The sequence below is a fragment of the Carassius carassius genome, chromosome 15 (genome assembly GCF_963082965.1).
Source record: "Carassius carassius chromosome 15, fCarCar2.1, whole genome shotgun sequence".
Classification (NCBI taxonomy): Eukaryota; Metazoa; Chordata; class Actinopteri; order Cypriniformes; family Cyprinidae; genus Carassius; species Carassius carassius.
The window spans coordinates 33553253-33568687 of record NC_081769.1 but is presented as its reverse complement, the minus strand read 5'-3'; the positions used below and the strand labels follow the sequence as shown (position 1 = coordinate 33568687).

General features: G+C 34.4%; 1 protein-coding gene across 5 annotated transcripts in view; it reads right to left on the bottom strand.

Annotated features, from left to right (window-relative positions):
- The window catches only part of kif13a (kinesin family member 13A), a 69394-nt gene extending 54351 nt beyond the window's left edge, over positions 1 to 15043 (bottom strand). For 3 of the 5 annotated variants that reach the window (XM_059568593.1, XM_059568592.1, XM_059568594.1), the window contains exons 1-3: positions 14685 to 15042; positions 14404 to 14494; positions 1622 to 1634 (exon numbers count right to left, since the gene is read on the bottom strand). In XM_059568593.1, the coding sequence (XP_059424576.1) occupies positions 1622 to 1634; positions 14404 to 14494; positions 14685 to 14739 (159 nt within the window). In that variant the 5' untranslated portion in view covers positions 14740 to 15042. Of the gene's footprint in view, positions 1 to 1621; positions 1635 to 14403; positions 14495 to 14684 lie in introns of all 5 variants that reach the window. The other 2 variants (XM_059568590.1, XM_059568591.1) reach the window with 1 other exon arrangement.
- Positions 15044 to 15435: the final 392 nt, after the last annotated feature.

Below are 15435 nucleotides of genomic sequence, written 5' to 3'. Positions count from 1 at the left end.
TAAAATATTATCCACTTTATTTGTTTTTTTCTTGTTACCTTACATGTGCATATGTACTGGTATATTAATATAATAATATTAGTATTGCATACTGGAATACGAGTATGCATTAATAGATGCATTAATAAAGGAGTATTAATGCATCTACGCATGCATACAGTATAAATCCTACTTTTCATTTATCTTAATGAAATGAATGTTCAGCATAGATGTAATGGAGGGGTTTGCTGGTATAGATGAATTTGGTTGCACTGAAAAACTAATAAATTTGAGAATAAATTGAACACGAAATTATTATATGTTCAAGATTGCATGAAAACGAGTCTTGCTTTGCCATAACTTTTAAAAACTGATCTCAATTCTATATTGAAGGGATGTAAAACAGGAGTGATTGTGCAGCAGAAGGAGCTGTTTTCTGTGTTTTCTGAGCGCATGAGTTTTCTCGGCGTCTCTAGAGATCACTGGGCAACAGACAGAGCTGTGCTGCTCTCATCTGTGAAATCAGACTGACCCAAATGTGCTCTGATTAAGAACAATCAGTCTGAAACCATGACAGAAAGCTCATCAAATTAACTGCCCATACACTTTCCTTTTTACAAGAGTAACTCTGCAATTATTAAATTGATAATTCTTAATAATCTCAGACAGTGTTGAATATAATCGTTTAAAAATGTGGGATATTTCAGAGTTTTTAAGGTTCTCCGGTCTTTTTTTGCTCATCAAGGCTGCATTTGTTTGCTCAAGAATACAGTAAAACAATTAAATATTATTACAATTCAAAAAAACAGTTTTCTATGTGAATATTTATTAAAGTGTAATTTATTTCTGTGATGCTGCGCTGTATTTTCAGCATCATTCCTCCAGTCTTCAGAGTCACATGATCTTCAGAAATCAGAATAATATTCTAAAATACTGCAGCAGCTGAACATGTGCAAGTGAAGCAATGCTGGTGTTTCTGGTCTCTCAGCATTGGTCTGCAGCAACAATGCAGCTTTGACCGCTGTACACTGGGCCTGTGTGTCTCTGCGGCTCTTTGTGGACGTTCACGAGATCTCAGAGGCCTGACACATTCACACAGACGCTCGCCGGAAGATCAATCGCATTCGGAAACACTTTCATGTGAAAAGCTGGAAATCCAACAGAACCAAGTTTGCATATGATGCATGTGTTGAGTGTCATATTTGATGCATAAGGCTTTTATGCCTCATATACAGAGAGAATACGGAGGAAAAAAAGGCTTTTGTGGTTCAGTCTCTTCAGGGTTATAATACACTCTTAAAAATAAAGGTGCTTCATGATGCCATAGATGAACCTTTTTTGTCTAAATGCTTCCATAAAGAACCTTTATGTTTCACAACCACTTCTTTGTGGTAAAATAAGGTTCTTTAGATTCTAAAGATGTAAGAAAGAGATGAATGATTCTTTGAGGAACCAAAAATCGATGTGAAGAACCTTTTAAGCACCTTTGTTTTTAAGAGTGTAGTTAACTAAAGCAAAAAAAGTGTTAAAGTTAAATAAAACATGCAATGGGATATTAAATGATGTGATGCAATGTGACATTTGCTTATATATTAATATGCACATAAAGATGTGAGATAAACAGAAGGTAACTTTGTCTTACCTTTGGCTGTTTCCTGAGCGTACAGAGATGACAGAAGCACATCACGACAGGAAAGAGTTTCCATGAGGACACAAGAAAGACCAAAAGACAGTCAACAGACAAGAAATGACTCTCAAGGAAACTATAAACTACTGTTTAAATGCTTGGGGTCAGTAACATTTTTGTTTTCAGATTAATTTAATTAATACTCATTCATCAAGGATGCATTCAATTGATCAAAAGTACCAGTAAAGATATTTATAATGTTGCAAAAGATCTCAAATGGCATAAAAGCTGTTCTTTTGAGTTTCTATTCATCTATGAATCATTCAGTATATTAGAATGATTTCTGGAGATCATGTGACTCATGCTGAAATACAGCTGTGCATTGCAGAAATAAATTATATTTTAACAGATATTCACATAAGAAACAGTTTTTAAAATTACAATAATATTTTTACAAATTTTCAGTCATTTTCATCAAACAAATGCACCTTGGAGAGCAGAAAGACTTCTTTTAAAAACTATAAAAACTCCAAACTTGTGAACATTACTGTACATTTCTTGTTCATCAAATAAGTGTAATATTCCATAATTTCATTCACGGATGTTTAATGATTTTTTAAATTAAGATAACTCCACTATTTTTGCTTCTGAAAAACATAATATGTGTCAATACATCAATTAAAATGTTTAATATCGGATATCACGCGGATCTCAAAACTTCACACACAAACCTCAAAAACATCAACAATCAACAAATATCATGAAAAGATGAGTTTATAACATCACAACAAAATAAACAAAACAACATAAATACAGTCAGCAAACAACAATCCTATCCTTTTTAATGCTGTAAAGCTCTTTTTAAATGGTCTTTCTGTGTGAAAAATTAATTTTCAAAAGCCAAAATAATCCAAGCATATAAAATCTGCATGCATAATATATTGTCAAACACCCAGTCACTTTTAAATATTGTCTGTTACACATTAAAAAGAAAGATACTTTATTAAAACTAGCATGCAACCAGCTCTTTCCAGATTGCGTGACATTGCTCATTTCTTGTCTTTAGTGTCTCCTTGCATTACGCTGCTGTTCACTGAGCTGTTCAGTGGTATTTCCTGACTGATCAGCCTGTGAATGCACACATAAAGCACACAGATTTAGGCCTGAATGTCACAACAGATCTGCTGTGTAAACTTCAGGCAAGGCTGTGGACTTAACAGCTCCAAAACCTTCCTCCCTCTCCTAAATGCAATGAGAACTGGGAAAAATGCATGCAACTTTCTTGAATGCAAAAAACACTAGCACAAATAAAGATTGCATGAATGAAAACAGCTAAAAGCACTGCTGAATTAGAATGGTTGCATGCAATAGCTCACTAGTTTTGGAAGGGCTCGCTAGCATGACCAACACCGGAGGTTAAAATACTCCTCCGGTCACCACAAATGTTGTCCCAAGCTCCTTCAGAAGAACTCAAAAAAATCTCTAATTACTTTCCCATGCATATTCGATTTGATTTCTAAATATAAAAACCAAAAGAAGAGCTCAGATCTTTACAAAAGTACATTCTGAGCAAACATTTGAGGTCAATCTTAAAGAAGTGTTGTTTTCTTTAGCATTAATATACTATCATAGTTTTTGGTAACATTTTCATTTTCTTGATTTTTAATTTTTTTTTATTTTTATGTTTAACGTTTTAAATATATACGTTTGTGATAACTTAATTTTAGATTTAGTTTTTATTTATATATTTTCTGTTCCTATATTTTTTAAAACAAGCTTTTGTTTGAAAATGTTTAATTTTGCTAACTTATTTTTAGATTTTTTGGGTTAAAAAAACATGTTTTCATTTTAATTGTCATGCTTTAGTGTATAAGTTGTTAAATTTGTTTTTTTTTTCTATATATTTATTCTTTTTTATTTCAGTTTTTCATTTAATTTCAGAAATACCATTTTGTCATTTATTGTTTTTTTTTGACAATGATATACTTATATCTCTTAATGAAATTATTATTTAAAATATGAATTATCATAATATTAAAAACAAATATTTTTATTTAATATGAAATTATTGTATTTATTATTTGTAAGACATAATAAACAGTAAACAAAGTATTGTTCATAAAAATGCTAAATTTAATATTACATCATTAGTGGACTTGGTCCTTGTCCTAAATGCACAAAGCAAAAATATGAAATATATGGGGAAAAAAAAATAGAAAAGTATAAATATTAATAATTTTAAGCTGAAATTTCAGAATACACTCAGTCACTGATTACATATATTAAAACATTTTGTAAATATTTTAGATTTTTAAATGTCATTTTATTTAAATGTCATTTAAATGCTTATTTTGTATTTATCTTAAAATGCATGATTAAGAGCATGCTTATCCAGTAAACTAATGCATGCATTTGGTATTATCAAGACCAATGAATTGCAATTTCCCTATTGCATTACCATACTCGTATATCCAAGACAAATTACATTCAGTTCATGCATTGCTTGGCAATCAAATCCATGATCTTTGCATTGCATGCACTATAATCTAATGTTTGAGCTTCAACACTCATGACTGCAGAGACATTGCATAGACTTCACATGTTCTGCATTGATTTTGTGGGAGAAACTACTCAGATACAGTACGACACACTGAGCTGGAACAGTGAAACAAATGTAACCGTTTATAACATGTGCCTTTAGCGTGTGCACACTGACACAGAAATGCCACGTATGATTACAGTCATCTACAGCTGAGCAGATCTTCTGGCACTTTATTTATACATACATATAAAGATCTCTTAAAGGTGAACATTTCTCATATAAACATTCTGACAGCAAGAGAATTACACAATCAGAGAAACATCTGGAGTAAATAGCAGACTAGACTCAGTGAACGCTTACTGGAGTGGAATGGGGAGGGATATTTTCAGGGGTTTCCCTCCATCAGGAGTCAGATTAATGAGAAGTGGGTCAGTTCACGATCCAGTCGACTGAATCATCAGCCAGCAGACCACAGAATCAGAAGAGAGCGATTTTCATGTCCTGACCTGTTCTTTCTATTGCACAGATCTGACAGGTCACACAACAAACATCCAGTGCAATGCAGTGCACAGATGACTCTCCTCAGTTACAGGTCTGAATCAACCTCTCACTGAATCAATCAGAGCAGATCTTAACTTGTTAATGTGTGATATTGTATTTAAAGGGACAGTTCACTCAAAAAATGAAAATGTGCTGTTAATTTACACACCCTTAAGCAATACAAGATATAGATGAGTTTATTTCTTCAGCTGAAACCGTGGTCCTTGGTGAAGAAAATTCTGAAAATGCAAGTCAATGGCTGCCGGCACTTTGAGAGTCAAAAAAGCACATCAGGCAACACAAAATACAAGTGACTTCTTATGATATATTGAGGTCTTATGAAGTGAAACGATCAGTCTGTGCAAGAAGCTGTCAGTGTCTGGGTTGTGTTCCCTGGGTATACACTAGGTGTCCTCAGTTCCCACGGTGTCTATCATATTATCACTTCCTGTTCCCTTATTTGGTCACCTTCCTCCTTGTTTTAGTTAATTGATTGTTCCCCACCTGTCTCCTGTTTCCCCATTATCCTTCTGTGTATTTATACCCGGTCTGTATGAGTCTTTGTCACGGAGTCCTTGTCGTATGTATGATACCTCCCAGAGTCTGCTCTTCCCGTGTGTTCTTGTTTTGTTTTTATGTGTTTGGATTTTCTGGTTTTGACCCTGCCTGGACTGTTTATGCCTTTTGGATTACCCTCAATAAACCTTTACCTGCATTTGGATCTCTTCCGTGTTCCTTGTATCACCGTACGTGACAGAAACTAGTGATCGACCGATACCGATACTGATACATATTATTTGCATGTTTATGTCCCCGATAACCGATATGCAGAACTGATATTTATTAACTGTTCTTTTTAGTGAACAAAGAACATAATTCACTTTGGGTTTCCCTCTTTTCAATCATTAAGTATAAATTATTATTACAAATTTCGATCCGATATTACAAAACCGATATCCGATTATGGTAAAATGTTTAAATATCGGAGAAAATATCGGTAAATCGATATATTGGTCGATCTCTACAAGAAACTAAAAATTATTTAAGACTTTATCACCTGTATTCCAGAACTTCAGACAAACAGTCCAGAGTGATGTTCAGTTCACGAACGAATCATTCTTTTGAACAGGTTCATCAAATCAGACTGAATGGCCTGAAACAGTTCTCGGCCTGAGGAGCACCAATCTACAACTCACTCAATCAAAACTCACTTTCACAGACTTCTGACAGCCACTCAGACTCGAATTTAACCAAAAAAGTGGTGTATCTGATTCTGAATCAGAAGTACAGGTGATAATGCTGTTAATGTTGTTTAGTTTCTTGCACTAACTGCTTCATAAGAACTCAATATATCATCAGGAGTCACCTGTATTAATTTTGTGTTGCCTAATGTGCTTTTTTTAACTCTCAAAAGTGCCGGCAGCCATTGCATTTTCAGAACCAGCAATGACCAAGGTTTCAGCTAAAACTCTTTTTTACTGTTCTACTGAAAAAAAAGTCACCTACATCTTCAATGACCTTAGGGAGAGAAAATTAACAACATATTCATTTTTGGGTGAACTATCCCTTTAAGGCTTCTGAGAATTACATGTTCGCAATTTAAACCAGAATGTTAAAATTCCTTCCAATCCCCATCCCTCGACTCTCTCACTCACTGCAGTCAAACATACTAAAAAAACAAAAAAAAAAAACAAGACAATAATGAATCCATTTTAGACTCGCAGCAGATGTCACACACGATCACTGCAGCAATCCAAACGTTTGAAATGTTCAAGAATTCAAACTTTTGGAATGTTCCAAAAAAGAAGCACTTGCAACAATGTTACCTATCGCGACTGACAGTACGTTTGACACTTTGGAAATGGACCAAAAGATTTAAAAACAACAAATTGATGTTGCTTTCCAGCACTGACTAAAATTTCTGAGATTTATTATTGGTTGTTTACTGAGAAACGGCATGCAAACCAAATCCATGCAGGTATGGAAACCATATGTTTCACACTCTATTTTTATTCATCAGTGCAAAGGAGAGGACATGACGAGCCACATCAGGAAGGAAGAAACTTTCCCTTCCCACAGAGCAATCAGCCTCTCAGCTAAAACAAAGCTAAACTACGGCGTCCCGCCCAACGATTCCTGAGAAATGAATACTTTCATTCATCAAGGATGCATTCAATTGATCAAAAGTGCTAAAAGTTACAAAGGTTTTCAATTTCAAACAAATGCTCTTCTTTTAAACTTTCTATTCACAATGTGAATCCTGAAAAATAAATTGCATCAAAGAAAATATATTGAAAAAAAATATATCGTGCAGCACAATCAGAAATGTTTCTTGAGGAGCAAATTTAGCATATTAGAATCACTTCTGAAGATCATGTGACACTGAAGACTGGAGGAATGATGCTGAAAATACAGCGGAGCATCACAGAAATAAATTACACTTTAACACAGATTCACATAAGAAACAACTATTTTAAATTGTAATAATATTTAACAATTTTTACTGTATCTGTGATCAAATAAATGCAGCCTTGGTGAGCAGAAGAGGCTTCTTTCGGAAACAAATCTCACAGACCCCAAACTTTTGAATGGTAGTGAACTTTTCTGATTATTTACCAACAAAAATCTATTTAATTTGCCATAATTTCACTATATAGATACAGCACTGACACATGAAGGTTAGGATGGGTGGGTATTTACCATGAGTTGTGAATAAATATCACTGTTCATGTAACTAATAGGATGCTTTAGAGTTTGGTTTATGTAGTTGGTGAGCCGTCAGCTCCTCCAGCAACAGTGAGTCAGATGAGATGGAAGAAGTGTCGCAGCAGATGTTTTCATAACCCCCTGAAATCACGAAACCTAACGAGGGCGTCTGCTATTGAAGATGATCGTTTGAGAGCGCTGCTGGACTCTGGCAGCCGCTGTCACTGAGCAACATCAACATTAAAATCATCACAATCACTGAGTCAAAGCTCCTAAACACCCCACCGAGATCCAAACCAACCCTAGAGAGCTGTCTGCTGCCTACATAGGCAACTACCCTAAAACGACCCTCTACACTCTTTGACGGTTCCATGAAGAGCCTTTAACATCCACTCAATCTTTCCACTGAACAAAAGGTCCTATATATAAAGAAAAAAAGGTTCTTCATATCATTCAAATGTTCTTCACACTTTCAAAACTCAAAAGGTTTTTGAAGAACCAACAATGTTCTTCTATTGCATCACTTTTAAGTTGCAACCATTATTTTGATGAGCTCTGCTGACATAATAATGTTGATCATTATTGCATGCAAATTCTTTCTGTTTTTGTTTGTTTATTAATAATAATAATAAATCTTAAAATTATGTCAATAGTGTTTTTCTAGAAATTCTCAATTAAAAAAATGGTATACAGAAAAATGTTCAATAATGTTTTTCTAGAAATAAGGAATATTTGGAACACATTGTGTCATTAATGTTTTGTAAAAATATATATATGTTTTCTTAAGATTTGTTTTTAAGTACAAAATTCTGGCAATAATGTTTTTCTAGAAATTAATTAAACATTTTTTTTTTTTTTAGAAATTAATGTTTTGGCAAAAAAAAAAAAAAACACGGAAAAAGTTAGCAACTTTGTTGGTTGCAATGCAATTTCCCATTGACATCCAGCTAAGTTGCTAACAGGTTAGCAACTATGGTTTTGGGAAACACACCCCTGGTTGGTAATGTGTCTCTGGTCCCTAATACTAATTACTTTAGTCAGAAACTGCTTTCAACCAATGCACTTGAGGAGTGACTTGTGTTTTACATATTCAGACGGATCAGGACTCTAGGGGATTCACTTCCACATTTAAATGTGTTCATCACTGAAGCTCTGCAGTGTGTACGTGGCTGATCTTTCACACACAACACAATAGAAAACATTCAGAGACAAAAGATGCATTCCAGAGGTTGACCAGCGAAGCCTGCATTGTCTTTGAGGAGACAAACATGATAAACAGAGGCTCAAGCTCTTGTTTTATGACACACTTCAATCATCGCTCGCTCTGATGAATTAAAAGGAAACGGAGGCTTTAGTCAGAAATTCAGGTTAAACCAGCAGCTGATTGTTTTTAATAAAACAGCAAGATAATAAAAGCCAACGTTATTTTACTATTATTTACTGTATATACTATTATAGTTATTATTTACATTTTGAATTAGCGTTTATTTTTATATTTTTGTAACTTATTTTTAAACAATACTATTATTTGTTACTTTTATACCAGTTACTTTTAGTACTCAAACTTGATTTTATATTTTCAGTTTTAATTTTAGTTTTTATTAATACTGTTATGAGTATTTTTTTATATCACTATTTAAATTTAATTAGTTTTTATTTCAGTTTTAATTAAGCGTGAGACCTAAACTTATTTTTATATTTTCACTTTTCATTTTAATTTGATAAAAAAAAATTATATTGTTGTGTGCTTTAGTCATTTAATTAGTTTTATTTTTCAAAATATTCCTTTTTTTCAGTTTTAGTTTAGTTTGTTATTTTAGTATTTCAAAAAAAAACTTTTTTTTTTTTTTTAGCATTTTTATCTGCTTTTGTCACTTCTACCAGTTCTTTAAAACACTATTTAATTTTAATTTATTTTAGTACATTTCTGGGCTTAAAACTTAAACTTATTCAGTTATTTCCATTGTTAAACTTTGTTTAGAAGCTTTACTTACAATATTAATGTTGAATGTTTATTTCAATTAACAAATGTGATTTTGAAATGAAAAAACGAAACGTGTGTTATGTTTACACAGGAAGTTGGAGCATTAATGACAACAGATTTAATGTGTTATTACACTTCACTGATACATGCACAAACATGCCCTCTCCTGCTTTAGCCACAAATATCCCATCATCCTTTGCAGCGCTCAGATACCGTCACTCCTCCGAGGCAAAGGAAATGACTTTACATGTGATTGAATGCGAGAGATAAGATGAAAATTACAAGGTAGGAATTATCAGATGAAAACACACTCTCACTCATCAGCTCATCATCATCACGTTACTCAAAGAAGAGCCGGCATACAGGAAGTAGAGCTGGGAAACCAAGAGGGAAAACTTAACTACTTCCTCTATCCTGCGATCATCATCAGCCGAACCCGAACTCCAATGATATTTCAATGGATTCATGCTTTGAGAAGCCAATAATTCACCACACTGCAATCGAAATAAACTGTTCATCCTCATTGCAATCTATTTCTATATCGCTTTATACAATACAGTGAGTTTCAAAGCAGCTTCACTGTAATAACATCGTTCATAAACGCTGCTTGATCTGTGCAGATTTCTCTCCTGATTCAGACCAAACACTTTTTCACTGGAGGAAGTGTTATTATGGATTATAGACTCTGTGTGTTTGAGTTAAAAACACCTTAATGCTTGATGTGTTCAGGTTTTGTCTTCTCCAGATGTTCACTGATGGACTGGAGTGGATTTTTGTATCAGACTCTCATTCTGACGGCACCCATTCACTGCAGAACAAGTGATGCAATGCAAAAACTCTTCCTAATCTCAGATGAACTGAAAATACATTTTCAACAAATTTCGCCAACTATGAAAAAAAACCGAACACAACAATACACAGCAATGAAATCGTATTCTACAGTAATTCTAGCAGCTCCTGTAAATAAAGCGTCCACTAGAAGAGCACTGCGGTATATTCCCAGATATTTCAACACAACACCCTCGGGGTCCTACAGTACGTCTTTTCTCCATGTCACCATCTCTCTCTCTTCGAATAGTTTCACAGATTCATATTTCAAACTTCAAGAGGCTCACAGAATGGAAACTTGACTCCACAACTGCCCTAAAGTCACGTCTCAGTGCGATTCTCAAATGAGCTCAATGCATATATCTCGTGAGAGCTTAAAAAGACTATTAATCCTGGTGGGATCTAAAAAGAAGTTCACTGCAAACTGCACCAAAACTGATGGACAAGTGCAACCAATGCAACTCAATGCAACCACTGAGAAGACAAGCTTTTAATTCCCAGACATCAACTTGTAAACCTAAACTAGAAGGCATTACAGCAGATTCAGCCCACACAACACTTCACTTAACAACTCAAAGGTCTAATCGGCTTCATGCCCTGTAGGTTTTTTGGGTGCTGCTGACATATAAAGCATGAAATACGACATGCATCACCCTGAACAGGTGCCATACGACCGCAGGGGAAGTCTAGGGTTTTCTACACTGATGTAATCACAGTCTGGGAGGAATAACGTTCTGCTGGATATTATTACCGCACTTAAATAAAATAATAAACTCAAGTGAAAAAAAGTTTAATTTATGCAACACCTTATATACACAGTAAAAATTATTTGTCAATGTTGTAAGTAAAGATTACAGTTCATTTAACAAGAAAATATTATTAATTAAATGTGATCATTAATTCAATGTTACTTGTCATTTCTTTATAACCATTTCTGAAATTTACAAAACTAACTTCTGAATGAAAATAATATTTTGACCAAACCTTTTTTCTTTCGGTGTAAGAATAAAAATTGTTTGTTAAAAATGTAAATAAAAACATTTAAGTGTTTTACAAGTAAAAAATAACGTTTCAGTCTTGTTTAAATTAATGCGTTACGCGTTTCTTTATAATTATTCGTAAACATTTACTACTTATTTCTTAATAAAAAAAATTCGCCAAATTTTTTTGTGTACAGTAGTTATTTTTTGAAAAAGTAAATAAAACTGTTTTACAATAAATTTTTATTTTAGTCTCACTTCTTCAAAATTTCACATTTAATTTCACGTTCACAATATTTGTGAATTTTTACTAGCATCTTCTGAGTGAAAATGTGTTAAATCCAAAACCATTTTTGTGACAACTTACACAAGTACAATTTAATAAATTATGCATTAAAATGTATTCAATTATTCTCATCTGATATAATATTACTACACATTTTATTGCATGCTTATTGATTTTGAGATGCCAATTAAACATCTCAAATTTATTTTACCTTTCAAGTACTGTTATCCCAAATATGCAAGATTATTTGTTTGCATTTATCATCAATTGTTCAGATCAGATCTGCAAACCATGTTTTGCAAAACTCAAAATGTCAATGTGTGGAATTTGCATAATTGCATTGACTTGTGTATAATTCTGGGTAAATGTATATCAGATAGCACTAATTATGTGCTATAAAAAAAAATAAAAAAAAGTTTATGGCAGCAGTGCAACTAATGCTCGACTACAAATGGAAATGTGCTGACTAATGGACTGGAGCAGTCCAAACATGGACATTTAATTACATACATTTGAGTTAATTGTTGCATGAATACTTGGCCTAACACTTTCATTGCATGGAAACACCTCTATTTTTGATCCAGGAAAGAAAGAAAGTCAGAAAGTCACAAGATGTTCTTTTTTGGCTAAATAAAACCTGAATACAAATATATTTTGCCTAAAGAGTAACAGACTTCTCAGGCTTTCCAAATTCGTGCTTCCTCAAACTGCGTGAAATTGAACATAAGCGTTTCCTTTTCCAGTTTCATCAAGGCCCTGATTGTTTTCCATTTCACATCCCGAGTGTAAGACGAGATGATGCTTACCTGACCATGCAAACGTGACGCCTGCTGGATTTCATTCTTGCAGACTGTCTCACCTTGAGGCAATGTGAACACAGTTCAGGAGATCATGTGACCCAATAGCTTGTGATCCAAAGCCCTTGGGCCAATGCAACAGCAAATCACTTAAGACACTAAACTTGACTCAATGAGCAATGCAATGCAAATAAATGGTGTTGCATTATAGTTTATGCAACTAGGGGTCAGATTTACTAAATGGACAAATTAGCATCAGATCGCAATCATAATAAAGCGCAGATGGGAGCTTAAACTCCTAATGAGAATGCACAAATCAGCTCATTTCAATAACGACCAACACTATCCACCAGCAGCCAAATGAATGCAGGGTCGATGATACCTACTAACAACAAAGGCACTAAATAGGTTACACATTTTTGATTGCAAACCTTAGTAAATCAAATATTCTCCTCCCATAAATGTTGCATGTGAAAGTGAAACTTCTACAAATGCATATGCGAAAGATCAGCCTCAAAATGAACTGTGTCCATGCCTTTTCATTGCTAACGTCTCACTGTGTGTCTTCAGTCAATCCTGACCTTTTTTATGCAAAAAGAGGGGTTTGCACTGATGCGAGCTGTGAGTAAATTTGAAGTATGACTAAAAGTAGTCTGTGAGATGTAATACCCAAGCTCAGCTTTCTGTCCATGCTGATTTTAAGGAAAACAACTGATTCAAACACAGTAAAGTGTGATTTACGAAGCATTCATGTGGTAATAGAAATGCTAAATATACAGCCAATCTGGAGATTAGTAGAAACTAATGAATCATAAGTAACCAAATTCCAACCAGACAGAACACGAAAATGAAAAAGCCAAAATTGCATTAACTGATAATCATGAATGATTTGCTAATTAATTAACAGAAGCACTGCTGTCGCTTCTATCAGCTCTAAACGATAACAGCTCATTTCTTTTTGGTAAATAAAATTTTACACGCACATATATACATTCAGTATATATAGATATATATACAAACTGTAAATATTGTAAATACTGTATGCAGTTTTACAGGAGATAGACATATTATAGCATTGCACGTGCATTTTAGTTACCAATAAATAGTCATTTAATATATTCTTGTTTTTTTTCATATTTTTGTTAAGGAACTATTTACACTGAATGAGATTTTAGTGAGTGTCTTCAGTAAACAATGGTAAAAAAAAAAAAAAAAAGAATACAAGATTGGAAAAAGAAAATTGTCTTAATCCACTGCACGTTGCTCCAAACTTTCTATGCTTTTCTTTTTCACATGTATCATAAATAGAGGTGTGGTATTTTTCCATGCGATGAAAGTGTTGGCTTTACACGTGCATTAATTCACATATGTGACACTGGAGCACAAAACCAGTCACAAGGGTCTTTATCCATCATCTGAAGGATGAATAAATAAGCTTTCCATAGTTTGTGAGGATACAACTATGTGAAAATCTGGAATCTGAGGGAGCAAAAAAATCTAAATATTGAGAAAATCATCTTTAAAGTTGTTCAAATGAAATTCTTAGCAATGCATATTACTAATCAGAAATTAAGTTTTGATATATTTACAGTAGGAAATGTACAAAATATCTACATGGAACATGATCTTCACTTAATATCCGAATGATTTTTGGCATAAAAGAAAAACCGATAGCTTTGATCGATACATTGTATCGTTGGCTATTGCTACAAATATAGCTTTTGTGCTATGCATAATTAAATGCCCATGTTTGAAATAGAAGTCTCTGCACTCTCTAGTTATCAGTGTCGCATACGAGCACACATTGGCAGAATGTAATCTACTGTACTGTCTCTCAAACATGAGGCCCGTCCAGGAATGTCACGCCCAGAACGGGCCCCGCTCTCTCTTGGGCTACTCTCCATGAACACAAACCCAAGCAGAGTTTCTGTGAGCATGCATTTGACCGCTGAGGGCCATCAAACTCCTATGTGCATGCTTCTGCCCTGCTTAAAATCTCAGCAAAAACACATGCAGGCAATTTGTGAGAGGTTTCAGACGGACAGCTTTCACCTACAACGAGAAGAAACACGGCTCAAACATGCCACTTTAATAAAAAAATAAAAAAAAACATGCAGTGATTGTGTGAGTGTACCTGCTTTCTCCTTTTGCATTGGAGGGCGGAGGGTGAAGAATAGTCTGGTTTTCTTCCATCTCAACCACGCATTTCGTTTTGAGCTCAATCTCTGCAAGCCAAAAGTTGTTAAAACTCGGCTAAAAGTTAGATTTTTGTGCAAAATAAAAAAAAATGTCTGAAATGCATTTAAACACAACACTTCTTGTGAATATGCAACAGCCATAACTGAGCTACAGCAACTTGTGACCAGCAAAAAACAAATATTAATGCTTCTTTTTACTTTCTAAATCGTCTCTTACCTCTCCTGTTCATTGGTCGGACCCGAACCGCTACTTTTACCTTCGTATCCGACATTTTTATCCAATCTGAAGGCTTTGAAGTGAAGGAGAAAGCCGCTAGCTGCTCCGCACGGCTAGCAGAATAATAACAGCAAACTCTCCGCAAACTCTCCCACAGAAGCGTCTGAGGTGCTTGTACCCTGCTAAAACACCCCAACAGTCCATACCCGAGCGGACAAATCGGTGAATATTAATCCAGACGAGACTTGTGTTGTGTTAGAGTTCAGTGTGTGTGTTTATAAAGGATCCTCCACCGCGGAGAGAGCAGCATCCAGACCGCCATCTTCCGCCGACTGACCCCAAAAACACACACAAATGTGCGGTGTGCATGAATATGCATGAAAGAAATGAGCTGAAAAGAGAGCAGATGGGCCACAGCGACCCTGTGTAACTCCTACATGGCGATATAAAATGATTGGTCATGTTAGAAGAAGAGGAGAAACAGTCTTACCTCGCGTCTCATATCAATAAACTCAAATACTTCTTCCCTTCTGTATGCTTTTTCTGTTCTTGCATGTGTTGGTTTCTCCTTTTGAAAAAGTACTGGCATGCAAAAGCATCTAAGTTAAAACTTTTAATCAAAAACATGATTAAATATGAATGAATCCATTAATAAAAGTCAGCTTTAAGTGTCAGAATAAAAATACAAGGCATTGATTGATCAATTTGATTTTTTACACCGTAGACATTATAAGAATTGCCAAATTTAATC